Here is a 27240-nt window from a genome sequence, read left to right on the forward strand (position 1 = left end):
GCTAACTATAATATAGTAAAGTGTATTTTTATTTATATTTTGTAACAAGCTTTGACTATACTAAGGTCAGCTTTGCTACATAGATCAGCTATCAAACTGAAAGGATGTTTACCTAACAGGAAGATACTAGGATGCAAGTCTTTAACTGATTAACCACTTCAGCCCCGGAAGATTTGGCTGCTGAATGACCAGGCCATTTTTTGCGATTCGGCACTGCGTCGCTTCATGCAACGCTGTACCCAAACAAAATTGACATCCTTTTTTTTTTTTTTTTTCCCACAAATGGAGCTTTCTTTTGGTGGAATTCGATCGCCTCTGCGGTTTTTATGTTTTGCGCTATAAACAAAAAAAGAGCAACAGTTTTGAAAAAAATAAACACTATTTTGTACTTTTTGCTATAATATCCCCCTTCTTATTATTTTTTTTTTATTTAGGGGTCTCTCTCTTGCATTCATGTATAGTGTATGTGTGAGATATATATATATATATATATATATATATATATATATATATATATATATATATATATATATATATATATATATATATATATATATATATATATATAATCATACATACATATATTAATGTTCTTCTACATATTTTTGGTTTTGGTAAAAAAAATTGCAATAAACTTATATTGATTGGTTTGCGCAAACGTTATAGCGTCTACAAAATAGGGGATATTTTTATGGTATTTTTTATATATATATACATGAGTTTCTTTTTGGCAGATTTCAAGCGTTTTTGGCCCCATAGACTTCAATAGCAACGCCTGACTTGAGCGTTTCCTGCTCAATCAGCAGCTCTCCACCCCTCATTTCCTCTCCCTCTCCTCCTCCTCCTAGTGCTTTCTATTGGCTAAACAAAAACGCCTGAAGCTGTAAAGCGCTTGTAATACACTTCAAAAATGCCAATAAATCGCTATGCTCAAGTGTGAATGCAGCCTTACTAAAACGAGTGCATTCAGAATCTGTGCATAGTAACCAATCAGCTTCTAAGGCTGGGTTCACACATGTCCGACTGTGGTATGCAGTCTGGAGTCGGGTGCGGTTTTTGTTCACCGGTTCAGGTGCATATTTTTACTTGAATTCGCACCTAAACCGGACCCAAAATCGCACACGACCCTTTCAATGGAGCTGGTTCACACACTGTGACCGCCCCAGACATTTGTGAACCGGCTCCATTGAAAGCCAGTCTGATTCACTTGTTATGCGAATCAGATGCAGTTAAACGTATTCGCAAATATGTGAACCAAGCCTTACTTCAGCTTGTTCAATTAGGCTTTGACAATAAAATTTGTTAATATGCAAAGCTGCACCAGTTTTTAGTAACTGCCCCCCCCCCCCCAATGAAAATTGGAGCCCACCCAGCAATTTAAACTATATTGTCAAAAGTATTGGGACACCTGCCTTTACACTGACATGAACTTTAATGGCACCCCAGTCTTAGTCCGTAGGGTTCAATTTTCAGTTGGCCCACCCTTTGCAGCTATAAGAGCTTCAACTCTTCTGGAAAGGTTGTGCACAAGGTTTATGAGTGTGTCTATGGGAATGTTTGGCCATTCTTCCAGAACCGCATTTGTGAGGTCAGGCACTGATGTGGACGACAAGGCTTGGCTCGCAGTCTCCGTTCAAATTCATCCCAGAGGTGTTCTATCGGGTTGAGGTCAAGACTCCCTGTGCAGGCCAGTCAAGTTCCTCCACCACAAACTCGCTCATCCATGTCTTTATGGACCTTGCTTTGTGCACTGGTTGGAACAGGAAGGGGCCACCCCCAAACTGTTCCCAGTTGGGAGTATGAAATTGTCCAAAATGTCTTGGTATTCTGACGCCTTAAGAGTTCCCTTCACTGGAACTAAGGGGCCGCTGAAAAACAACCTCACACCATAACCCCCCCCCCCCTCCACCAAATCAAGAGGCCTTGATTTGGTGGCGGGGGAGGGGGGGATTATGGTGTGGGGACATTATGGACAATTTCATACTTCCAACTGGATGAGCAAGTTTGGGGTGGAGGAACTTGACTGGCCTGCACAGAGTCCTGACCTCAACCTGATAGAACACCTTTGGGATAAATTTGAGTGGAGACTGTGAGCCAGGCCTTCTCGTCCGTCTTCAGTGTCTGACCTCACAAATGCGCTTCTGGAAGAATGGTCAAACATTCCCATAGACACTCCTAAACATTATAGACAGCCTTCCCAGAAGAGTTGAAGCTGTTATATCTGCAAAGGGTGGGCCAACTCAATATTGAACCCTATGGACTAAGACTGGGATGCCATTAAAGTTCATATGTATGTGTGTAAAGGCAGGTGTCCCAATACTTTTGACAATATAGTGTATACAGTATCTCACAAAAGTGAGTGCACCCCTCACATTTTTGTAAATATTATATTATATTTTTTCATGTGACAAGACAGAAGAAATTACTTTGCTACAATGTAAAGTAGTGAGTGTACAGCTTGTATAACAGTGTAAATTTGCTGTCCCCTCAAAATACCTCAACACACAGCCATTAATGTCTAAACCGCTGGCAACAAAAGTGAGTACACCCCTAAGTGAAAATGTCCAAATTGGGCCCAAAGTGTCAATATTTTGTGTGGCCACCATTATTTTCCAGCTCTGCCTTAACCCTCTTGGGCATGGAGGTCACCAGAGCTTCACAGGTTGCCACTGGAGTCCTCTTCTACTCCTTCATGATGACATCACAGAGCTGGTGGATGCAGGGCCGTCTTTAGCGCAGGGCAAACGGGGCAGCTGCCCAGGGCCCTGTCATTGCTTGGGGCCCAAAGCAGAGCTGCCCGTTACCCCTGCGCGCTGCCCGCAAATCGGCGCTGAATTATGTGATGTCAGCCGCGGCGGCGCGCACGGCGCCCACACTGCCAGTGCCTTTTTTTTTCATTTGAGGAGCGGGCCGTGGGTGGGCGGGGCCTTGAGCTCCACTGACGCTCTGGCCCCGCCCCTTGCTATGCGTGCACACAGTGCTGTGTTAGCACTGACTCGGAGGAGCGGAGAAGCGGAGGAGGAGTGAGACAGGGCCCTGGGCAGTGCGGAGTGGAGAGTGCACTGAAGCCTGGTGAAGTGAAAAAACTAAGGAGCAGTGTGGAGAATTTAGCTGAGCTTTCCACGACCAGGTAAGGTCTTTTCTCCTCCCCTGGCTCATGCTCCCCCTATACCCATGCCATGTCTTGTGTAATAAAAGAAAGTTAAAAAAAACTTAGCAAGTCTGTAGTCCACTGTCCAGGCTGAGTGAGGCCTCAGAGGAGAGCACAGCATGATTTACAGGAACATGGCATACTGTATTTAGGCTGCTTTCACACTGAAAGCACCCGGGCATTGGTAGTAAAACGCCACTGTTTTTAGTGGCGCTTTACCGTCGTTTTTGCTGCGCTTTTCGGCCTCTAGTGGGGCACTTTAAACCCCTGCTGGCAGCCGGAAAAAGGTTAAAAGCGCCTGCAAAGCACCGCTACGGCGGTTCAGCGGCGCTGCCCATTGATTTCAATGGGCAGGGGAGCTTTAGGAGCGGTGAGTTCGCCGCTCCTAATGCGCTCCAAAGAAGCTGCTGGCAGGACTTTTTCTGACGCCCTGCCAGCGCACCGCTCCAGTGTGAAAGCCCTTGGGGCTTTCACACTGGAGTGAATGGAGCCGCTGTTTCAGGGCACTTTGCAGGCACTATTTTTAGCGCTATAGCGCCTGCAAAGCGCCTCAGTGTGAACTGCTTGATGGGCTTATTTTGGGCCTAGCTGGTTCACATGTATGTGTTTTGGTGTCCCACATTTGCGCAGGCACAGTCCCCAATCATTTGTATGGACTGCCATGTCTGCGTTTCCTGCAAAAAAAAAGGTGCATGCAGCATTTAATAGGGCTGCACACACCTATGCCCATCAAGCAATGAAATACAGCACTGTCTGTTCATTATACTTTTGCACCATGTGACTTACCTGCAGTTCCTGCTCCGGCAAACTTGCTGCATTTTTAGATGTTTAGGCCACGCTTTTAAAGACACAGTACGTTGTGTGCGCAGGAACTGCAGGTAAGTCGCATGGTGCAAAAGCCGAATAAATTTCAAGGCCACTGCATTTTTAAAATGCTGCATGCAACTTTTTTTTTCTGCAGAAAACGCAGGCATGGCAGCCCATTCAAATGAATGGGCTGCTGTGCCTGCGCAAATGTGGGCCGCCAAAACACATACATGTGAATGTGTGATGTGACAATGGCTGCAATGTAATTGGGGTGCTGTGATGTGTAAAGGGGCACTATGACATGAACAGGCATGTACTGGCCATCGGGACTACCGGGAGTTTCCCGGTGGGCCGATAGCTCAGTGGGCCGGTTCCAGCGGCCGCCTAATTTGCCTTTTGCATCGTTTCCCAGTTCTGCGGTGAGGTCCGCCGCGATGTACCCCAATGTGCCCTGATGTGCTGTGCCCTGATGTGCTGTGCCCTGATGTGCTGTGCCCTGTACCCTGATGTGCTGGGCTCTGTACCCTGATGTGCTGGGCTCTGTACCCTGATGTGCTGTACCCTGATGTGCTGTACCCTGATGTGCTATACCCTGTACCCTGATGTGCTGTGTCCTGATGTGCTATACCCTGTACCCTGATGTGCTGTGTCCTGATGTGCTATACCCTGTACCCTGATGTGCTGGGCTCTGTACTCTGATGTGCTGTGTCCTGATGTGCTATACCCTCTACCCTGATGTGCTGGGCTCTGTACCCTGATGTGCTGGGCTCTGTACCCTGATGTGCTGTACCCTGTGCCCTGATGTGTTATGCCCTGGGTCGGTCTGGATGAAGTCCAGGGCCACATTTTTGTCCCAGTCCAGCCCTGGACATGAAGGGGACTCTAATGTAACAGGGGAGCTGTGATGTGTAAAGGGGCACTATAATGTGGAAAGCTCTGCAATGCAATGGGGGCTGTGATATGAGGAGGCTGCAATGTAATGGGCGCTGTGATATGACGAGGCTGTAATGTTTTTTAAAGATAAATCTATGTTTGTGTCTGTTTTTTGAGATGTTGGGGTGAAGAGCAAAATTGAATTGGGGGGGGGGGGGGGGCCCAAAAAAAATGTTTGCCCGGGGTCCAAACCATATTAAAGACGGCCCTGGGTGGATGTTAGAGACCTTGCGCTCCTCCACCTTCTGTTTGAGGATGCCCCACAGATGATCAATAGGGTTTAGGTCTGGAGACATGCTTGGCCAGTCCATCACCTTTACCCTCAGCTTCTTTAGCAAGGCAGTGGTTGTCTTGGAGGTGTGTTTGGGGTTGTTATGTTGGAATACTGCCCTGCGGCCCAGTCTCTGAAGGGAGGGGATCATGTTCTGCTTCAGTATGTCACAGTACATGTTGGCATTCATGGTTCCTTCAATGAACAAAAATGTGAGGGGTGTATTCACTTTTATGAGATACTGTATGTGCCTGATTAGCTCAGCAATTTCGTTAATTGATTAATTCATATGATCGTCTGCTCCATCTAGTGGCCAGAATGAGGTATTGTTTTCTAAAATACCTCAATGATAAAATATATTGCATTTTGGATATATTGCACTAGATTGAGCTGATGATCATAGGAATTCATTCATTAATGAAATTATGGCCAAAAATCTGCACAGACGTGTGTGACATTTGTCCAACAAAATTTTAACAAATAGGCCCTATCACTTTTTAACAGACCTAACCTTTAAATTGGACTCCGTATGATGAGTATGTTTGGGTTTATTAAGTCTAAATGATGATAATTTGCCTAGCCCTAAGACTTTGGATACAACTTCATTTCTCAAACACTGCTCTGAAGATGGTTTTTAGGCAACGCTTTTTTTCATGAAGATGAATATTTTAATACCAGCAGAAATTATATTTAGATATCATCATATGCAGCTGTATTCTGTTACTGACAAATGGCAAAAAATGCGAGGGGGGGTGTATATGTGTGTATGTGTGTGTGTGTATATATATATATATTTTATACACACACATACACCGGAAAGTATTCAGACCCCCTTACATTTTTCACTTTGTTATATTGCAGCCATTTGCTAAAATCATTTTAACTTCATTTTTTTTTCCTCATTAATGTACATACAGCACCCCATATTGACAGAAAAACACAGAATTGTTGACATTTTTGCAGATTTATCAAAAAAGAAAAACTGAAATATCACAATGTCCTAAGTATTCAGACCCTTTTCTGTGACACTCATATATTTAACTCAGGTGCTGTCTATTTCTTCTGATCATCCTTGAGATGGTTCTACACCTTCATTTGAGTCCAGCTGTGTTTGATTATACTGATTGGACTTGATTAGGAAAGCCATGCACCTGTCTATATAAGACCTTACAGCTCACAGTGCATGTCAGAGCAAATGAGAATCGTGAGGTCAAAGGAACTGCCTGAAGAGCTCAGAGACAGAATTGTGGCACGGCACAGATCTGGCCAAGGTTACAAAAAAATTTCTGGTGCACTTAAGGTTCCTAAGAGCACAGTGGCCTCCATAATCCTTAAATGGAAGATGTTTGGGACGACCAGAACCCTTCCTAGAGCTGGCCGTCTGGCCAAACTGAGCTATCGGGGGAGAAGAGCCTTGGTGAGAGAGGTAAAGAAGAACCCAAAGATCACTGTGGCTGAGCTCCAAAGATGCAGTCGGGAGATGGGAGAAAGTTGTAGAAAGTCAACCATCACTGCAGCCCTCCACCAGTCGTCACTTTATGGCAGAGTGGCCCGACGGAAGCCTCTCCTCAGTGCAAGACACATGAAAGCCTGCATGGAGTTTGCTGAAAAAACACCTGAAGGACTCCAAGATGGTGAGAAATAAGATTCTTTGGTCTGATGAGACAAAGATAGAACTTTTTGGCCTTAATTCTAAGCGGTATGTGTGGAGAAAACCAGGCACTGCTTATCACCTGTCCAATACAGTCCCAACAGTGAAGCATGGTGGTGGCAGCATCATGCTGTGGGGGTGTTTTTTCAGCTGCAGGGACAGGACGACTGGTTGCAATCGAGGAGAAAGACGAATGCGGCCAAGTACAAGAATATTCTGGACGAAAACCTTCTCCAGAGTGCTCAGGACCTCAGACTGGGCCGAAGGTTTACCTTCCAACAAGACAATGGCCCTAAGCACACAGCTAAAATAATGGAGTGGCTTCACAACAACTCCGTGACTGTTCTTGAATGGCCCAGCCAGAGCCCTGACTTAAACCCAATTGAGCTATCTCTGGAGAGACCTAAAGATGGCTGTCCACCAACGTTTACCATCCAACCTGACAGAACTGGAGAGGATCAGCAAGGAGGAATGGCAGAGGATCCCCAAACCCAGGTGTGAAAAACTTGTTGCATCTTTCCCAAAAAGACTCATGGTGGTATTAGATCAAAAGGGTGCTTCTACTAACTACTGAGCAAAGGGTCTGAAAGGACTTAGGACCATGTGATATTTCAGTTTCTTTTTTAATAAATCTGCAAAAATGTCAACAATTCTGTGTTTTTCTGTCAATATGGGGTGCTGTGTGTACATTAATGAGGAAAAAAATTAACATAAATGATTTTTAGCAAATGGCTGCAATATAACAAAGAGTGAAAAATTTAAGGGGGTCTGAATACTTTCCATTCCCACTGTGTGCGTGTGTGTGTATATATGTATGATATATAATAATATACACACACACGCACACAGTGGGGATGGAAAGTATTCAGACCCCCTTAAATTATTTATTTATATATAATATATATATATTACCTTTTATAACAGTCTTAGAAAAATGTTTTATGTAGATTATTTTTTTTATTCTTTTTGTGAAGTATGCTTGAGATTTAAGTATTTTGTCCTAATCTTTCCCTAACCTAGACGTCGACTGCAGTTGAACCCAACTCAAGCATTCTTCCTGTTGGTGAACCAAAGGAGCATGGTTAGCGTCTCCGCCGCCATCTTGGACATCTATGAGCAGGAGAAGGATGAGGACGGCTTCCTCTACATGGTGTACGCATCCCAGGAAACCTTTGGCTAGTTTCACTCGTCAGATTTCCCCAGTGTGTGCATTTCCACTCGTGTGCAGATAGGAGCATGTATGTGAATCTGTGCGCACTGGCATTTAATGTTTGCACACGTTTTCTTCTGTAGTCCAACCAACACCTCTTCTTCAGTACTGTGCATAGACATTCCACATGCCTTGGCACGCCTGCGTGTCTGAATCATTATTCACCCGCAAACACTCATTCCTACATACTCCTCCAATGACCTACCACACGTATCTCCTACACTACTCACTGTACACAATCATTGTAATGCTGTCACATTATAATTATATGTATTGCCTTCCACTGTAGGCCGCAAGAACAATAAGTTAGGTCTCATCTGAAACCAGGACTATCTGTGTTGGGTAGGAGAGCCAATCTGCTTTTTTTTTTTTTTTTCAATTGTCTAACCTGTTTTAAGCATCCTAAATGAAGGAATACTATTGCCTATGGGCCACACAAATGATTCACCTTTCATCCATTTTCATAATGAGGACTGCAGCCATATCTATTAAAGTGTATGTCCAGCCTTAACCCTTTCCATTAGTTTTGGATAGAGTTGGAGGGATTTAGAACCCCTGGCCAGTTTTTAATGTTAACTGGAGCTCCATTAGAGATTTCTTCTTACTAAGGCCGCTTTCACAAAGGCATGTTGGTGCGGTGAATCCAGGGAGTTGAGGTGCAATTTTTAACAACTTGCTGACCACCCACTGTACATATATTGCAGCAGGGTGGCCGCTCTGTGCCAGATCACATGCCTAGTACATGATCTGACATGTCTGGGGCGCACACATGTGCCGCTGCCGCCCCGCTCCCACTGAGATCACACGCAGTGGGAGCCCAGCAGCAAGTACTGTGGACTCTATGTCTGCCGGCACCCGCCGATTATTCAGTACACTGGCAGAACCGCAATCTATGTAAACGAGGCATATCGCCGTTCTTTGTGGAAGGAAGGCATTGATTACTGTGTTCTTGCAAAGCAGGGACACGGATCTATGCCTTCCCTTGGCGAGAACACCTCCCCCACAGTACACAAGCGCAGGCTAGGAACACATTTAACCCTTTGATCGCCCCTGATGTTAACCCCTTCCTGGCCAGTGTTATTGGTACAGTGACCATGAGTATATTTTAGCACTGTATTCGTGTCACTGGTCCCCAAAAAGTGTCACTTAGCCCTGGTTTACATTGATGCGATTTGACATATCAAATGCCAAATTGGCAGCAATGGCACCGCCCGAATCGGTGCGGCGCTGCACCGATTCCCAAAAGTAGTTTCTGGTGATTTGGGGGTGCGATTTCCATTGACAGATGTCTCTGAAATCGCCCCCGAAGTCGGGACTGACATGCAGGAATGAAATTGTGCGCGTTCAGCTGAACTCACACGATTTTATTCCCACAGTCCGTGTGAACCTGGGCTCAGGTGTCTGATTTTTGTCCGCCGCAGTATTGCAGTCCCACTATAAGTTACTGATTTCCGTCATTACTAGTTAAAAAAAAATATATATATATCCCATAGTTTGTAAACACTCTAAATTTTTGAACAAAACAAATGCTTATTGGGAATTTTTTTTTTTTTTTTTACCAAAAATATGTAGCAGAATACATAATGGCCTAAATTGTTCTTTGTTGGTTTTGAAAAGTTGCATTCACTTCCTGTCTGTGGAAACTGTCACCAGAACAGGAAGTAAATGGAAAATTCTCTAACTGAGCCCTGGATAACAGTGGAGAGATCTGACGGCTATAATCCTTCACCAGGCCACCCAAAAATGTAAGGATTTGGCTGGGGATACACACTTAAAGCAGTGCCACCCACGACAACCTATCAAAATTCACATTAGTTGTCACTGTACAACTGCTAATTGTACTTGGCACTCCACAAAGTTGTTTTTTTTTGTTTTTTTTTATAAGCCGGCTAATGTTTATAACAAATGCCATACCTGTATTCTTAGCATTTTTGTGTCATAAGAATTTCAGCTTGTGTACTTGTACCCACACCTACCGTCTCGTGAAGTTACCCGAGGGCCTTACACACATTCACTTGCTGTTTTCCTCCATTTTTGACATCTCAGAATTGTAGAAGCCACCAGGCGTTTTAAACTGGAACTCGACGCAGGTTCTGAAATATCTGAAAGATGTTGTAGATCAATTTCTGCCAATGTTTATTCGATGTGAGCGCTCTACTGCCAGGAGGCCTTGACGTTTTACAAAACACGCTGAGAGATCATTTTCCAGCAATACGTTCGATTTGGAACTCATTCAGGTTTACACAACTTTTTTGCATGTCGCTGTTTTTTTTTATTTCTTTTAATTGGCCGCTAGTTGGCCTCATGGGTTTTCCGTTTTGCGTGGTAAAAATTGAAGACAAACCTTTTAAGGGGCAAGTTTTAATGGTTTTGTACAGGTTCAGAACCCCCCAACCTTTTTGCTTGTTCTGTTGAAATGTATGAACTTTATGTAGCATTTTTAACTTTTTTTTTTTTTTTTTTTTTTTTGGGCGATTCTTACAGGTTATTTTACTTTTACTAAAATTTACTGTGTGTATCTATAACCAGGCACCCCTCTAAAAATCTGAAAAATGTATAAAAAAATTATATATGTGTATAAAAGCTGATGTGTATATACAGAGGGATGTTCCATGTGTATAAAGATTAAATAAAATTATGTGGCAACCATTTCTTGTGAGTCTGATTTCTAAACCTTTTATAAATTCCACAATTTGCAATTTTTTTTGGCTAAAAACTTTGCAGGTTCATTGCCAGAAATAGGGAACGATCAATAATGCAGAGCCCTTAGGCCCCTTTCACACGGAGCGGATCCGCTGGACTGACTCTGCTAGCTCAGCGGGGGATCGCTTTGTTGATTCCCACTGAGCAGGTGGATGAAAGGTCCGCCTCCGCTCACTGTGCAGGGACGGACCTGTAAGAGCCCCGCTGTTCTCTATGGGGAGATCGGATGAATACAGCCTGTCCATTTTCATACGATACGTTCGCCATCTGTCCAGCGGATCGGCTCGCCCATCCGTCTGTTTTGAGTGGATCTTGTGTGTCTCCGCTGACATCCACCTGCCCATAGTAGTCAATGGGTGGCCTGCTCGGATCCGCCTGAAAAATGGACAGGCGGATCCAAGTTTGGGGGGCAATCGTGTGAAAGGGAACTTAGCCTTGGTCAGCGGAGTCACACAAGCCAGGTATTTAAAGCTGAACTTCGGGGAAAACAAGAATGCTCCTTTGTTGTGGGGCTGTCCCAACTGCAATGGTTAAATGCTCATTTAGGTCTAGGACAGGGGTCTCGAATCGAGCTGCATGGTGCCAACAGGGCCACCCACAGCTTGTAATTCAGAGGATACAAGAAAACCTACGGTCACAACATACACTTTTTTTTATTTTTATTTTATAACATCAGCTGGCAATCTCTCTCCATAAGTTTGTGGATTCCCTGCATGCTTTGCAGCTTCTCCTCTGCTGTTTTCTTTCAATTTCACAGGACTACATATCCCATGGTACCTTGCTGCCTGCCAGCAGTGATTCCTGTACTGACTCCGCCTCCTGAAACTCCTCCTCTCAGCACTTCTGTAGATCAGAAAGCAGGCTCCGTGAAATGTGTGACACAGCAGTGCCTACACACAGGGCATATTGACTACGTATCCCAGAATTCAAGGAAGTGCATGTGTCGGGTCTTTTACAAAGTAAATTTACAAACTTCAAGATTGTTCAGATTAATAGGAGTAGGATAGAAATATAATTGAAAAACAATGTGGAAATGAATATACGATTTTACATTATGACCATAGATATGCTTTAGGCAGGAATGGGCCAGAATTTGATCCCTGTATGGCACACTTTGCTGTACCACATTTCAGTAATTATTTGTAGATAACCCCTTCCAGTGCCTGGCTTTATTTCACTGCAATCACTCCCCAATCAACAGTTGCTGAAATAAAATCTCATCCACATAAACACAGCATTGTTTACAAAGACTAAGGTCTGACTGGCATCTGAGAGTGGAACAGAAAAAAAATAACCTTTGCACAGTGCTAAGCAAACATGCTATAAACATTGCCCTGAGTGCATACAATAGTTTCTGCTTATTCCAATTGTTTTAGATCTTAAAAAAAAAAATTGTTGCTGAACTGCTTTTTACAAAGTGACACCATGGCTGCACCAAATTTTTAAATAAATATTTTTTTCTGTTAAAAAAATAAAACATAATATTAAAAATGTAAATGTTAGTTACAATTTTTAACAAGAAAATATAAAATACCATTTGCTTTGTTTTGATGACAGATCAAATAGGAGAGACAAAATATCACCCTCTCTTAAGTATGGGTTTTAATGAGATAGTGTAATGTATTTAAGAACATTGTGTTTTGTGCCCCTTACACTTAGTGCCGGTTCACACAGGGGCGACATGTCAGGCGACCTAGCCGCCTGACAAGTCGCCTCCCGTTCTGTACAATGGAACCGTTCTAATAGGAGCAACACAAGTCGCTCCGACTTAGAAAAAGGTTCCTGTACTACTTTGGGGGCAACTTGAGGCGACTTGCATAGACTTCTATACAGAAGTCGTTTTGCAAGTTGCCGTGCAGGTCGCCTCGGTGAGGCGACCTGCAAGTCGTGCCGCCCCTTTGTGAACCGGGGCTCAGGGATCGCTTTCATTTTGGATGCCGTCTCCACAGAACTGTAACAGGCCAAGTGATTGAATGAGCCTATCCCTGTAATTATATACATGTTCTGTTACTAGAGATCATTAACCTTTCTGCAGCCCTTACCTTCACAAGCCTGCATTAACCATTACTGTACCGCACCTGTCAAAGGCCTATATGTAACAACATATTACAATATAAAATTTTGTCACGTTACAACCGTAAACGTGTTTTATTGGCATTTTATGTGATAGATCACTCAGTGGTCTCCAAACTGCGGCCCTTTGCTTGCCTTTATCTGGCCCTCGGGGCACTATTCTCACTGACACCAACAAGGGGGCACCATTCCTTCCACTGACACCAACAGCGGGGCATTTTTCTTTCCACTGACGGGACACTATACCTCCCACTAATGCCAATGATTGGGCACTATTCCTCCTTCTACTGACTACAGGCACTATATGTATTTCTTTTTTACTCCCACTGATGCTGGGGCATTTTCTACTTCCACTGGCCACAGTCTGGGCCCCCCCCTAAAGTCTAAAGGACAGTAACCCGACCCTTTGTTTAGAAAGTTTGGAGACCCTTGTGATAGACCAACAAAGTGGCACATAATTGTGAAGTGAAAGGAAAATGATAAATGGTTTTCAATTTTATTTTTTTACAAATAAATAAGTGAAAAGTGTGGCGTGCACACTTCAATACTTTGTAGAACCACCTTTCACTGCAATTACAGCTGCAATTCTTTTTGGGGATGTCTCTACCAGCTTTGCATATCCAGAGAGTAAAATTGTTGCCTATTCTTAGGCAGGACTTGAAAATTGCTGTTCAGACGCTCTCCATCCAATCTGACAGAGCTTGTGCTATTTTGCAAAGAAGAATGGGCAAAAATGTCACTCTCCAGATGTGCAAAGCTGGTGCAGATGCTTCCTCCACAGCTGGGTAAAGGAGCATGAACAACAACTCCACCCAGCCTGTGACGTCAGCATGCAATCCTACTCCATAGAAACCGTCTGGAACAGACAAAGACACACAGCAACCTATGTAACGTAGATAACTCTGGGTGCTCAGCCTGACTGGCCTACTCACCAAGTGTTTAAAGCGGAGTTCCACCCATTTAAAAGTTGGCAGCTACAAAAAGTGTAGCTGCTGACTTTTAATAATCAGACACTTACCTGTCCCAGGGTCCAGCGATGCGGGCACACAAAGCCCCGCTCCTCTCCACTTCGCTGGCATTCTAACTGTGGGCGCTCAGCTGTGGCTTCACAGCCGGGTGCAAGGAGCGCTGTGAATGGTCTGGCAATCTTCTGGGACCTGTGACGTCTCCCAGAAAATTGTAGGGAGGGGGGAGAGGTGATCTTCCTTCCGGCGCCGCGCCAGGGGAGATAGTGGGAGCTGGGTGCCTGCCCCCCCCCCCCCCCCCCCAATAATATGACATGCCAAATGTGGCGTGTCAGGGGGTCACCAACAATTAAAGAGGAAGTTCCATTTTTGGGTGGAACTCCGCTTTAAAGCAGGGGTCTCAAACTGGCAGCCATCCAGCTGTTGCGAAACTCCAAGTCCCATCATGCCTCTGCCTGTGGGAGTCATGCTTGGAACTTTCAGCCTTGCAATGCCTCATGGGACTTGTAGTTTCGCAACAGCTGGAGGGCTGCCAGTTTGAGACCCCTGGTTTAAAGGCAGGGCAAGTGCTAAGGCAATGCCAATGTGTCTGGACATAGAAAAGTACAATATACTGAACCCAATGCCTAAAGGTCACTTCCAGGTGGTCTCCACGATGTTCAGTCCAGCGGGTTTGGATGCAGTATTCCAAAATCCAGGCTGGGGTCAACCATGCTGGAAAGCTGCAATTGAAGGGACCAAACTTTAACAGCAACGTAAAGAGCCTTGACTGAAATATATATATTTTTTTTTTTGCCAGTGTCCAATCCTCCTGTAGGCAACCGTATAAACAAAAGGATAAAGGCTTCCTGTGGCCCTTAGGTCCGGTTCACACTTCCGCAACATTGGAGCCGACATCCCAGCGCGACTTCGGCACGACTTGCATATGATTTAAGAAAAGTCAATGCAAGTTATGTCGAAGTCACACCAGAAGTAGTGCAGGAACCTTTTTTCTAAGTTGGAGCGACTCAAGTCGCACCTATTCGAAAGGTTCTATTGCACCTAATGGGGCACAACTTGTCATGCGACATGTGCTCTCAAAGTCGAAGGGCATGTCGCACTAGTGTGAACCGAGCCTTAACCACTTCCCGCCTGGCCTATAGCAGAATGACGGTCAGGCGGTGGATGCGTTATCCTGACTGGGCGTCATATGACATACAGCAGGATAAGCCGTGGGGGCGCGCAGCGTGGCGAATGGTGGTGCTGTGTGTCACTCTGACACACCGCAACTCTGATCGTGGTAAAGAGCCTATGACCTATGACTATCAGCTGTGACCAATCACAGTGTGTAACAAGGAAGTGACATTAAACGGCTTTCCAGCATATTAGCTCAGCCCCCATCAGAGGTGTCCACCACAGCTGCCAATCAGTGCCCATCAGCTGCCAGTCAGTGCCCACCAAAGTCACACTCAGTAACGCCTGTCAGTGCTCTTCACAGATGCCAATCAGTGCACATCAGTAATGACTGTCAGTACCTCATCATCAGTGCTGCCTATCTGTGCTACATATTGGTGCCTCCTCATCAGTGCCCATCAATGCCACCTTATCAGTGTCAACTCATCAGTGCCCATCAGTGAAGGAGAAAACTAAATTTTAGAACATAAAAAAAAAAAAGTTATTTTTCCAAAATTTCGGTCTTTTTAGTTAATAAAACGCCCAGTGGTGATCAAATACCACCAAAAGAAAGCTCTACTTGTGGGAAGAAAATCATAAACGTTTATTTTGGGTACAGTGTTGCATGACCGCGCAATTGTGTCATTTAAAGTGTGACAGCGCTGAAAATTGTCCTGGGCAGGAAGGGGGGAAAGTGCCCGGTATTGAAGTTTTTAAATGGCAAAAAATAAAGAAAGCTTCTTTATACAGTAAAAATGTGCCTACAGATCAAAATGAATAAGTAAAGAACATGGTTTACAATATTGTATTTGTCCAAGCAGTGTATACTGGGGCAGAGACGTGAGTCATAAATCTGGGTATCACTCACTTTAGTATTGATTGGAACATTGATGTAAACATCTTCAACTGCTGCTTGGGTTACCGTGGTAACATATGTCCACAAGCATGGGAAAGTGACACAGAAGAGACAATACTGAATCACAGCTGTTTCTCCAGGTAATTGTTTTAAAGGGACACACTGGCTGCTACTAAAAGGCTCAAAACACAACAGAAAAAAACAAACAAAAAAACCAAAACAACAAATATGCTTATTTAAAGCAGATCTAAAAACACAATCACTAAAATTCCATGTAGGCTTTAAAAGGTTAGATCACCTTTACCAAAAAAACTGCCTATGCAAAACTGTGCAGCGGGTCATTCCTGGTTGGAGGTCATTCCTGGTTTGAGCAGCTGTACTAACGATCCAAAGTTAGTACAGCAATCTCCCCCCACTGAGCTGTTGTGTTCTGACAGGGGGACGGTCCTTCCGCCAGAACACTCCAGTCAGCACTTCTCTCGGACCAGCTGCCATACAAATGGGGCTAAGCCCTCGTTCACACTAAACACGGCTTTGAAATCATGCAAGTTCATCTGAACGTGCACGATTTCAAAGCCGAATTTCAGTCCGATTTCGGGGGCGACTTGAAAGACATCTGTGTGGGTTCATCCATGCTGCAGCTCTCCCCCCCCACCCCTTTTCCTACCCAAGCCCAATCCGATCCAGTGACGTGCACGAGCGCCACCTGTTCTCTCTCCTTATTGGACAGACTGATAGCAGCAGGAGCCATTGGCTCCCACTGCTGTCAATCAAATTATGTGACACGGGAGTGGGGCCGAGTCCTGTTGTCTGTGTCAATGAACGCAGCAGCAAGACACAGGAGCGAGCCTGCACGGGTGCACCCATGGAAAGCAGTTTTCTATGGGAGCACCCAAGAAGAGGAGGAGGGGCCTGGAGTGCTGGCGGGGAACCCCACAAGTAGAGAATCAAGGCTGCTCTGTGCAAAATGATTGCATAGAGCAAGTAAGTATAGGCATGTTTGTTATGTTTATTAAAAAAAAAAAATTCACAACCTAAGAGTAGGCCATCTACTTTCCTCCTGAAACCTGGCCATAAACTCCCAGAGATGGCATAATTCTGATAATTCTGTCCTGCCTTGTTGCTGAGAAGTTGCTAAGACACTCCCAACTGTTATTGCTCACGCTCACCATTGCAGGAGAGAGCTCTCAAACTCCCGCACATGCATGGTCCGCTATTTCCTCCATTGCAGCATCACTGAGCTCAGAGCTACTGCAACAGGGAAGATAGATTGCATGCAAGGGGGTTCGACTCAGAGAAAAAGAGCTCATTCCTGCGATAGTGGGGTAAGCAGTAACTACCAGGAGTGCCTAAGCAACATCCTAGCAACAGGGCAGAATGAGGGATGATGTCATCTCTAGGAGTGTTTTTTTTTTTTTTTTTTTTGGCTAAGCTTCAGAGATACAGAAGGCCACCAGTTAAGCAAAGGGCATTATTCACCTTTGGTCACAGATAGTTTGCTTTTATCTACAGGTGCCCCTTACTAAAAAAATAAATCATAAGATGATCCTGCCATGAAGGTCCTTGTTCAGGCACTTCCTGTTATGGGTTGATGGCTGTCTCTTGTGTTCCTGCATTGTCACCCTGTAACATGTACCCCTGGATAGCTACTACAAGTGGCCTGAACTGACAAACATATCTTAGGTATGGTCCGCCATTGACAATATCGGGAATCCAGTCCAGAACAATGATGTGAGTGCATGTAAACTGAAGTGAGTGCATGTAAACAAGAAGTGGTTTTAAAAAGGTTAGAGGAGATCAGCAGCACCAAGGTATTAAAAAATAAATAAATTGAAAGCTGTATTTTATGACAAACAAAACATGGCAATTCTTTAACAACCACAATCCTTTAGCAAGCCAGCATCTAATTATGGTTTATTTACATTTTTAACATGAAAAATATTTCTGCAAAGGGTTAATATATATGCCACCTCTTGCACATCTTCCTGAGCTCCACTGGGAGTGTTGAATGCCTGCTCCCCTGCTAGACACTGTGGTTCGTTCCTCTGGCCACATCACTACTGTGACCTCTCTAATGACATAGGGTGGTCAGAGGAAGAAACCATACCATGCAGAGGGGGGGGACAAACCATTCAACATTTGCAAAATTGGTGCAGATGCTGAAGTTTCTTGCAAAATTGGTGCAGATGCTGAAGTTTCTTCATCCAGCAGTGGTTGAGAAAAGAGTGGAGATTGGCAGTCACATGCTAGCACTGGGTAGGTGACCAAGAAAAGCAAAGTCAGCAACCTGGCTCTGGAATAAAGCTGAAAATTTCAAGCTGGATGGGCAGAATTACCAATCCTTTGAAGAGTAAAGCAACTCCTTTATGTGAATTCCAACTGCATATTTAGCCTTTTGCTTGTAGGTCACCTTTAAACAGCAAACTAAAAAAAGAAACCACTTACAAAGACAGAATTTTTGAACCTATTTGCAATATATGCCTTGTAGCATCACCATGACTATCCACTCATAATAATATAAGAGAAAATAATGAGTCTCTGGTCTGCCCTCGCAGATGTCTTTATTCAGGTCCCACATCCCACAAATAAATAAAAATGTAGAATTTTAAATCAAATGTAAAGAAGAAAAAAAACTAAAAATTTCAGTGCATACAGATACCTCTCTCTATAAAAAAAAAAAAGTAAGAAAAAGTATGATAAGCATTTTCCAGAGGCAATGCTACTCACAGCATATCAGAAATCCAACTGCAGAACTAGACACACCATACACTGATAACTGGTGATGTCACTGGCCCTCATCAACCAATCACAGTCAACTCCAGTCCCCTAGGTCCACCAATTACTGGTCACACATATCCACATATTTATTCAGCTTTCTTTATCTCCAAGATCTGGAATTCCTATAGAACAAAAGCCTGTGCTTCTTCTTCTCATGGTCTAAATCAGGGGTAGGCAACCCCTGACACTCGACTCAATCCCAATCAGCAGAGCAGCGCAGGGAAGTGTCAGTGAGAAACTAATGCATTCCAATTTTAGAATTCCACACACCGCACTGAGGGGGAGGCACTGTGCTCCCACACATTGTAACATATGGGGGGAACCATTGTTTAGTTCTCTAACGTTGCTGTAGCTGCGATCGTCAGCTTTTGTGATGGGGGGGGGGGGGGGGGTGTTCATTGGCCACTGCTAAAGTCAATCACAGTCCTGCTAGCCCACCATCTGGCGGAGGATGACTCGCTTGGTTGCCAATACCAAGAATATCTACCTATCTCAGAAAGAAGGGATTTCACTGTGATTGAGAGAACCAACCACAATCAGGTGACAATATTCCTGAACCTTTGCGTCACTTAATACTGAACCCCTGCACTCTGTGCCCCTTTAAGCCACAACCAGTATTAAGTGCAATGAATATCACACCCAACTTTTGCTGCGGTGCTTCGCGCCACACTGTTCCTCGGCTGTGGGGGCCCAATTTATGGTCCTGCACACAGGACCCTGACCTGAGCTCATCATTGCGCATCTATTCCAGATGCTTATATGTGACATCACATACAAGCACGTGGGCTGGATATGAGAGGTGGTTCAGCAGGACGAGTGTGCCAGGACAGGTAGATGTGTCTCAATTCTACTTCATTTCACCACTCTGCATATCACACATATCATAGATAAGAAGGTACAGCGCTGGAGCAGGTGGGTACTGCAGTGGGGAAAATGAGCAGGATGGGTTCAGAGGTGGGACAGAAGAGCAGGAGGGTACAGCGGCGGGGCAGATGTGCAGGGAGGTACAGTGGTGGAAGAGATGAGAAGGGGGTTCAGCAGTGGGACAGAAGAGCAGGGGGGTACAGTGAAGGGGCAGATGAGCAGGGGGGTTCAGTATTGGGCCAGATGAGAAAGGGGTTTAGTGGTGGGACAGAAAAGCAGGGGGGTAGATGTGAAATGAGGTGTATTGGTGGGACAGATGAGCAGGGGGTTACAGTGGTAGGGCAGGAGTGCAGGGGGAACAGAGGTGAGACAGATGTGCAGGAGGTACATTGGTTGGGCAGATGAGAAAGCGGGGGGGGGGGGGGGCAGATGAGTAGATGGGTCAAGACAGATAAGAAGATGATTCAGCAGTGAGACAGAAGAGCATGGGGATATGGTGATGGAGCAGATGTGCAGGGAGGTACAGTGGTGGGGAAGATGAGAAATAGGGTACATTGATGCGGCAAATGAGCAGGAGGGTTACAGTGGTGGGGCAAATGTGCAGGAGGTACAGTGGTGGGAGGGATTACCTCAGGAGGTGTGAAGGTGCAGGAATTGGGGCCGATCTGAGGCATGAGAGTGCAGGATTTTATAACCGTGCTTAAGTAATCATCTGCTGTCTCGAAAGGAGTAAATACTAACCTTGAACCAGTTTGAATTTCCACTAAGACTCTTCAATACCCAAATGCTATGGTGGAGGCATTTAGAAAAAAAAGAATAAACTGACTAAGCTGCATCTATTGATGGGCAGATCATGGACTCTAGTTTATTGGATTTTGTGTGTTAGTCAAAGTGGGATCAATACCATCTGAGTATAGTAGACAATATTGGAAACCAATGCAATTTCAAATTCACATTTAGATCTTCAACTACTCCTATGACCGGCCAGGTCTTTTCAGGGGGCATTCACATCTCTGCATGTTAATTTGTGGCAACTTTGGTGCAGTTTGCAGCAAAACACAACTTCAATAGGGAGAAGGTGATATACACCAAAATCTAAGGCACCCATTCCTAAGGCTTGGTTCACACTGCCGCGACCTGTACCAAGTTCTCTTTAACCCTATTATCACTATTATGGAACTAGTTGATTATGATTAAACTCACTTATTGAAAAGTCCCTGGAATGGTCTGGAACCAGCTTTAAAATCTGCTGAGGATCTATGAGGACTGTGAGGATGAGCATGCCATTAATTGAGATCTGAGAGTGGAGAATGCAATTGTTCTTCGGCAAATCAATGCAGTACATATTTTATCATTAAACACACCAATACTATAAGTGCAGGATGTTCCAGAGCAGGGGCATCAAACTCTATTTCATTGCAGGCTGTATCAGTAGTATGATTGCCCTCAAAGGGTCGGTTGTATCTGGGTACACTACGTACAGAGTTGCTGAGTGCGTTATGTACAGAATGCAGAGTTCAGGAGTGCACTACGTACAGAGTGTAGGATTTAAGGGTGCACTATGCACAGTGTGCAACCACCCCAAGGCTTCCTCCCATCTCTCTCTCTCCTCCATCTTGCCTGGCTCTAGTACCTCACTATGTAGGTAGCTCTTCCTCGCCTTGCAGGGAGAACGCTCGCTCTCTAAGATGCTGGAGATATGTCCCCACCCTAAGTGTGTGCAGAGATCTGTTAGTTGTGGGAGAAAAGTAGTCCCTTTTGTGTTTACAAGTGACGGCAGGACATGGGAGCAGAGAGTGAGAGCCAGAGATGGCAGAATGGAGGTCCACCAGGTTCCAACTGAAAGACTGTGCAAGGGCCACATTGGCAAGGCCTGGAGGGCTGGATTTGGCCACAGGCCTTGTGTTTGACATCCAATACATTTGACAATATAGTGCGACACCTGCCTTTACATGCATATGAACTTTAATAGCATCCCAGTCTAAGTCCGTAGGCTTCTGATACTGAATTGGCCTACCCAGAGTCCATAAAGACATGGATGAGCAAGTTTGGGGTGGAGGAAATTGACTGGCCTGACCTCAACCCAATAGAACACCTTTGGGATGAATTAGAGCGGAGACTGCAAGCCAGGTCTTCTTGTCAGCATCAGTGCCTGACCTCACAAATGCGCTTCTGGAAGAATGGTCAAACATTCCCATAGACACACTCCTAAACCTTGTGGACAGCCTTCCCAGAAGAGTGGAAGCTGTTATAGCTGCAAAGGGTGGCCCAACTCAATATTGAACCCTACGAACTAAGACACCATTAAAGTTCATGTGTGTATAAAGGCAAGCGTTCCAATACTCTTGACAATATAGTGTAGGTTTTTTAGAGCCAGGGAAGGCATCTCAGTATTGAGGTCTTTTTTGGCTTCGAAAGATAAAGGAAGTGGGTGAGTCTTTCGGCATCTGCCCAAAATGACAAAATCAAAGAGACGTAGACTATCCTTTTAAAACCAAAATATACCATAGCATGGGTGAGAATACACGGGAACATTTGTTAATTGTAGCTAGAACTGCTTGTCCTTTTATTTTGCAATCTAAAGGCACTGACCCAATCAGTATCCACAGCTGACCAGTCTGTGCCTACCATTCATCAAAATATTGTATTGCCTTTCATTCAATGCTGTCTCTGAATGACGGCTTACAAGTAAAAAGTAGTTTGATCAGTAGTAGTTGTTGTACCAGCCAACAACATTTCAGCCGCTCCTAGTACAGACATAACATAGCTACTGTGAACACATACAGTACCTAAGTTAAATTATTTACGCCACAGTGGCAGACAACATAGGCAGCAGAGCAAATATACAATTTCAGTTATCTGTTTCTTTTTATACATGTATTCTGCAAAGCAGCTTTGTATTTTCAGTCTTTTGGCCATTTAAAGCGGTAGTAAAGTCCGTGTTGCAACTTTTACCTACAGGTAAGCATTATATTTGCCTGTATTTAAAGTGATTTTAAAAAGTTGCCATTTTTTTTTTTAATAACAAACATGTCATATTTACCTGCTATTTTGCACAGAACAGCATCGATTTTCTTTTCGGGTCCCCCACCGGCAGTCCAGACTCCTCCCCCCCGCAGAGTGGCCCCAGAAGCAAGCCTCTTGCTATGGCAGCGCTCCCGCGCTGCACTCCTGCAAATGGACATTGTCCATTTACACACCACACACTGCTCTCTCCTCATTGACTTACAGGCTCTGATTGACAGCAACAGGAGCCAATGCCTCCAGTTGCTGTGTGAGCCAATGAGAGAGACCAGGGAGAGTCAGTGCTCTCATGCACATAACTGGATTGAGATGGGGCTCAGGTAAGTATAAGGGGGGGCTGGGTGGGGAACTGCACACAGGTGTTTTTTTTTTTTTTTTGCATGACGGGTAAAAAAAAAAAAAAAAATCTGCCTTCAGAACCACTTTAACCATTTTATTTTATAATCCCAGTGAGGTTTTGTGTTCATGGGTAACGGTTTCCAATACTCACCAAAACTGCCTATAGATCTTAGAGCTAGGATTTCAGATGCAGACATCCCTTGCTGCCATAGTCAGCTCATGTTTGAGTTTGCTCCTAAAAGGTCGATTCAGACTTATGCACTGCGGTAACATGCATTTTTGCACGTTACATGCCTCCAAATTCACCGTCATTCATTAAAAGAGAAGCATGGGGTTTGTATTTTTTTTACAAATTCATACTTACCTAGGTGGATGCAGCATCTGTCCCCCATCAGCTGTAACACTGAGAACCGAGCGATCTAACACTACCGATCACTCGGTTCTCAGAGCTCCCTGGACTGTCAGGCACCAGCTCTCTGCTCTGCCCCACCCCCACACTCATTGGAGCACTGGGCTGGGGAGGGGACGGGAGCGGCCAGCTCAGGCTCTCAGCTGTTTGCTGAGAGGCTGAGCCGGGTGCCGGTCCAGGCATGTGGATAGATCCCGACTTCATTGTCAAAATCTTTCCCAAGCCTGAACCAGCACTGTGATGTCAGCCGACAGAGGCCTTCAGCTCGCTGTCTGCTGAAAACAGGTCACAGGAATGCAGAACGAACTGCACTCCTGTGATCCACAGTACAGCCAAAAAGGCTTTGACTGTACTTCTCCTTTAAAAATGGCACTGCAGCATATTTGTGCATTGTGGGGGGAAATAAAAAGGGGTCACCAGTGTTTCTGGGTGCATTGGCAGCCTATGGAAATAAATGGGCTGCCTTAACAGAAAGGATTTTAAGGCCAAATACACTGTGCAGTAACGCACCACAATACAACAATACAACAATCGTGTGTAAATTTACACTTAATATCATGCATAGGGCAGGCCAAGACATAATGAAAATAGCTCCCAGAATACAAATGCAATACATCGGACCACTACTAGCTCTAAGGGCTGTAGTTCTTTTGGCAGATTTGAGAAGGAAGGTTACGGATATTTGTTGTTTATCCAAATACAAAGTTATCCTTTTGAAGTAAACGTGTTTTGCAAATGCAGGGGAAAGTAGCAGATGTACCTAACAGTGGGCCCGGCGGCTGCTTACGTCACCATCCTTTTGCTAGAAGCGAATAAAAATATTTGCCGCTTCCAGGTATCAAAATCACATGATTCGCTCCCCTACTAATCCTGTGCTGGTGCTTGATGACTGGCTGTTCATGCTGTCACATTGGGGCAACAGTAGAAAGAGAAGGGAGCACTAGTGCATTACCTCAATAGGATATATCTCAAGAATGTCTCCCCCCCCCCCCCCCCAAACAATTGGGAGGTGGGGTCTAGCTTATGCTCATACAATATATGAGCATAAGCTAGACCCTACCTCCTAACTACTTGGGGGGCAGTGACATTGCAGCTACATGTGTATATAACATTGAAAATGTTAGTGGGTCATTTCACTACCCTGCCTCTGATGAAGGGGGTTCGCCCTTGAAATGCGTTAGTCATTTTCGGACACCTCCTGGTTTTTGGCAGTACCGAGTGACTTGAATAGACCTTCAGGCAGTTTATTTCACTTGCTATGATATGCATTTACACAATATATTGTGAGTATATTTATTGCTGGTTTTATCTTGAAAAATGTGTGCTTGGTTGGTGCTCCCTTCTCTTTCTATTGTTTTTTTTTTAGTCTGAGGATACTCATTGGCCTGAGAGAGCAGCAAGACCATTGGTGTTAAGAAGGGATTTTGCACGGTGTACCTCTGGGTCTACCACTGCAAGTGCAGGAGAATGCTTGTTTGTAATGTTGAGACAGACAGAGTCCCTAGCTAATGTAAGCTCCAAGTCATGGCTCACACAGGGCTTCCTCCGATTCTTCCTGGTGGCAAGGGAATAGTAGGAAGGCAAGTACAATCAGCTGGTAAGGCCGCCACAGGTACCTATTCTTCCCTGCATGGGCGATGCACAGGCTCACTTTAAGGAAAACCATACAAAAAGCATTCTCTACACCCAACTTGGGATTTGTCCAGCCCTGCAATAATGCTGAGTTACCATTTCAGAGATTATTAAATGACAAAAAGAAAGATAGTGCATGTCTCCCCTTGGTAACAAAACTAAAATGAAAGATGGGAATCTGGCTTAGAAAAGACCTTTTGATGACCTCACCAGGTGCCACATTGCAGCAACAACTGTCCATGAGCCTTCATCCCAAACATGCTGCACCATATTCTATGTGTAGGAATTTTCATTCATAAGCAATTTAGTACTGGGGCTTAAACAAACCTACACAAAACAGGCTTCATACTGGACTTGTCTGCTTATCGGCTGCCTACTTGCCCTTTTTTATTCATACCATTTTTTTTCTTCTTCATCAGTGCTTCATGCTTACCAAACAATCATATTGCAACATGTTTGTTAGAAGGGGACAGGATGAGATCCATGCTGAATAACCTTGTCAAAATTCACTGTACTGTTAAAAAGTAGTAATAAAGAGTCCTCTTGCTTGTCCTTTAAAATGTTGCGGAGGGACAGGCTTGAGCTGTGCCTCTCTACTCCACAGGAGGGCGCTGCCCTCCATCAAGCCACTTCCCTGATCCAAAACATACAAAGTCCCTCCATGGCTTTATTTTAAAACAAGAGTGCCTTCAGTTCCATCCTTCTTGGTTAGGTAGAGGCCGTGATGGAGGTGGTATTCTCTCCGAAGGAAGGCGTAAAAGTAATCGGACACCAGGAGAATCTGAAGAGGAAAAATACAAGTGCGTGAAAAACCTATTTTACTCCATGGTCAATGTAATTAAAAGTTTAATCGCCTCATAGTTTACCTTCCCTGGTTCCGTCTCACCCCCTTCAACATGCTAACAAAATATTGAATAAAACCTTTCCATTTTCATGTAACAAATAAACCAGGACTGCACATCGAAAAAAACCTGAACTTAATTTATACTCGGCTGCTGAACACTTATAGATCCATTAACATCAATCAGGTTAAAAAACAAACAGTAACAGTGCAGCGCTAGCTGTGAGACTACTCAGAACCCCAAACATACAAAATTTGTACCCAAAAAAAGAAGTTCACCTTTTTTCCCCCCTAAATTCCAGCTCCCCTATGTACCAATACACCATTAATGTACCTCTGTTGCAGAAAAATAAAAGCTTTCTTTGATTTTTAGAACAAGGCCTTACCTTGTAAAAAAATAAAAATAAAATAAAATAATAATATCTGAAGGTGTTAAGCTGTGTTGCCCTCCCTCGCTCTATCCAAAAAAAAAAAAAAAAAGTTTAACCTGTAGTTTTACTTTAAATCCAGTGGGCTGTAAGAAAAACTGAGCAGCCTATTATCTGGTTTGTAGGAGATTTTTAACTGGATGGTTGGAACACATCGTCAAATGGGTTCTAGATCTGTTAGTGCATACAGGCATTGTGATCGAAGCCAATCTGGAACTTTGCCCTGTGATGAGACTTACCTGGCCCACGTTAAAGGACAATGTGATGGCATAGAAGAAGTTTGAGTTGGCGCTGCCTGCGTATATCCACAAGTGCCAAAGAACTGGAAAGAGTAGTGAACATACCACCAACATGCAAGAGACTATGAAGATGTTCCGCAGGACTGTAAGAGTTAAAAAATAAAAGTAAAAAACAGCACAACATTAAGATAAAACATATATACATAGAGATAATAGACAATATAAACTGCTGCAGCTCAGGAGCTGCAAGGAGGTACCATTAATCCTAACAGCACCCTTTCCCTGCGTTATTTGGAGGCACAGCAGCCCATTCAAGTGGATGCGATGCCATGTCTGTATAAAATGCAGCTCACAGAACCACACAAGTGTGAACCTAGCCTAGATTACAACTAAAGGCCGGGAGGACACAGCGATTATTGCTAGCGGCTATAGCCACTGGCAATAATTGCATGCTAGAAATCCAACATGCTGGTTGTACCCAAGTCGATCGATGGATCGGCTTGGGTACAATCAGCCTACCCATAGATGGATCGATCTCGGGCGGTTCAGCCGTCTATGGCTTGCTGGCTTTAGCAGACAAAAACTAGGTCTTTTCCTCCGCCAAACAGGGCTGTGCTGTATGGCAGAACTGTGTAAATCTCAGGAATAGATGGAAAGAAATACAAATCTCTTGCAGGTAAAACTACTGTACAGTATCTAACAAAAGTGAGTACACCCCTCACATTTAAATAGTAAATATTTAATGATATCTTTTCATGTGACAACACTGAAGAAATGACACTTTGCTACAATGTAAAGTAGTGAGTGTACAGCTTGTATAAGGACACTTTCACACTGCCAGCGCCCAGGCATCGGCGGTAAAGCGCCGCTATTGTTAGCGGCGATTTACCGTCATTTTTTTGCAGCTCTTTTCG

At 44.3% G+C, this 27240-nt stretch overlaps 2 protein-coding genes across 2 annotated transcripts in view; one reads left to right on the forward strand and one right to left on the reverse strand.

The window, feature by feature from the left end:
• MAP1LC3A (microtubule associated protein 1 light chain 3 alpha) overlaps nt 1-10674 on the forward strand; it is a 44916-nt gene extending 34242 nt beyond the window's left edge. Inside the window, exon 4 of the mRNA XM_073606370.1 lies at nt 7834-10674. Within this exon, the coding sequence (XP_073462471.1) occupies nt 7834-7993 (160 nt within the window). The 3' untranslated portion in view covers nt 7994-10674. The remainder of the gene's footprint in view (nt 1-7833) is intronic.
• Nucleotides 10675-25172: 14498 nt separating this feature from the next.
• PIGU (phosphatidylinositol glycan anchor biosynthesis class U) overlaps nt 25173-27240 on the reverse strand; it is a 45543-nt gene continuing 43475 nt past the window's right edge. The window contains exons 11-12 of the mRNA XM_073606372.1: nt 26327-26469; nt 25173-25599 (exon numbers count right to left, since the gene is read on the reverse strand). Coding sequence (XP_073462473.1) covers nt 25486-25599; nt 26327-26469 — 257 coding nt within the window. The 3' untranslated portion in view covers nt 25173-25485. The remainder of the gene's footprint in view (nt 25600-26326; nt 26470-27240) is intronic.

This window comes from Aquarana catesbeiana, linkage group LG12 (assembly GCF_042186555.1).
Source record: "Aquarana catesbeiana isolate 2022-GZ linkage group LG12, ASM4218655v1, whole genome shotgun sequence".
Lineage (NCBI taxonomy): Eukaryota > Metazoa > Chordata > Amphibia > Anura > Ranidae > Aquarana > Aquarana catesbeiana.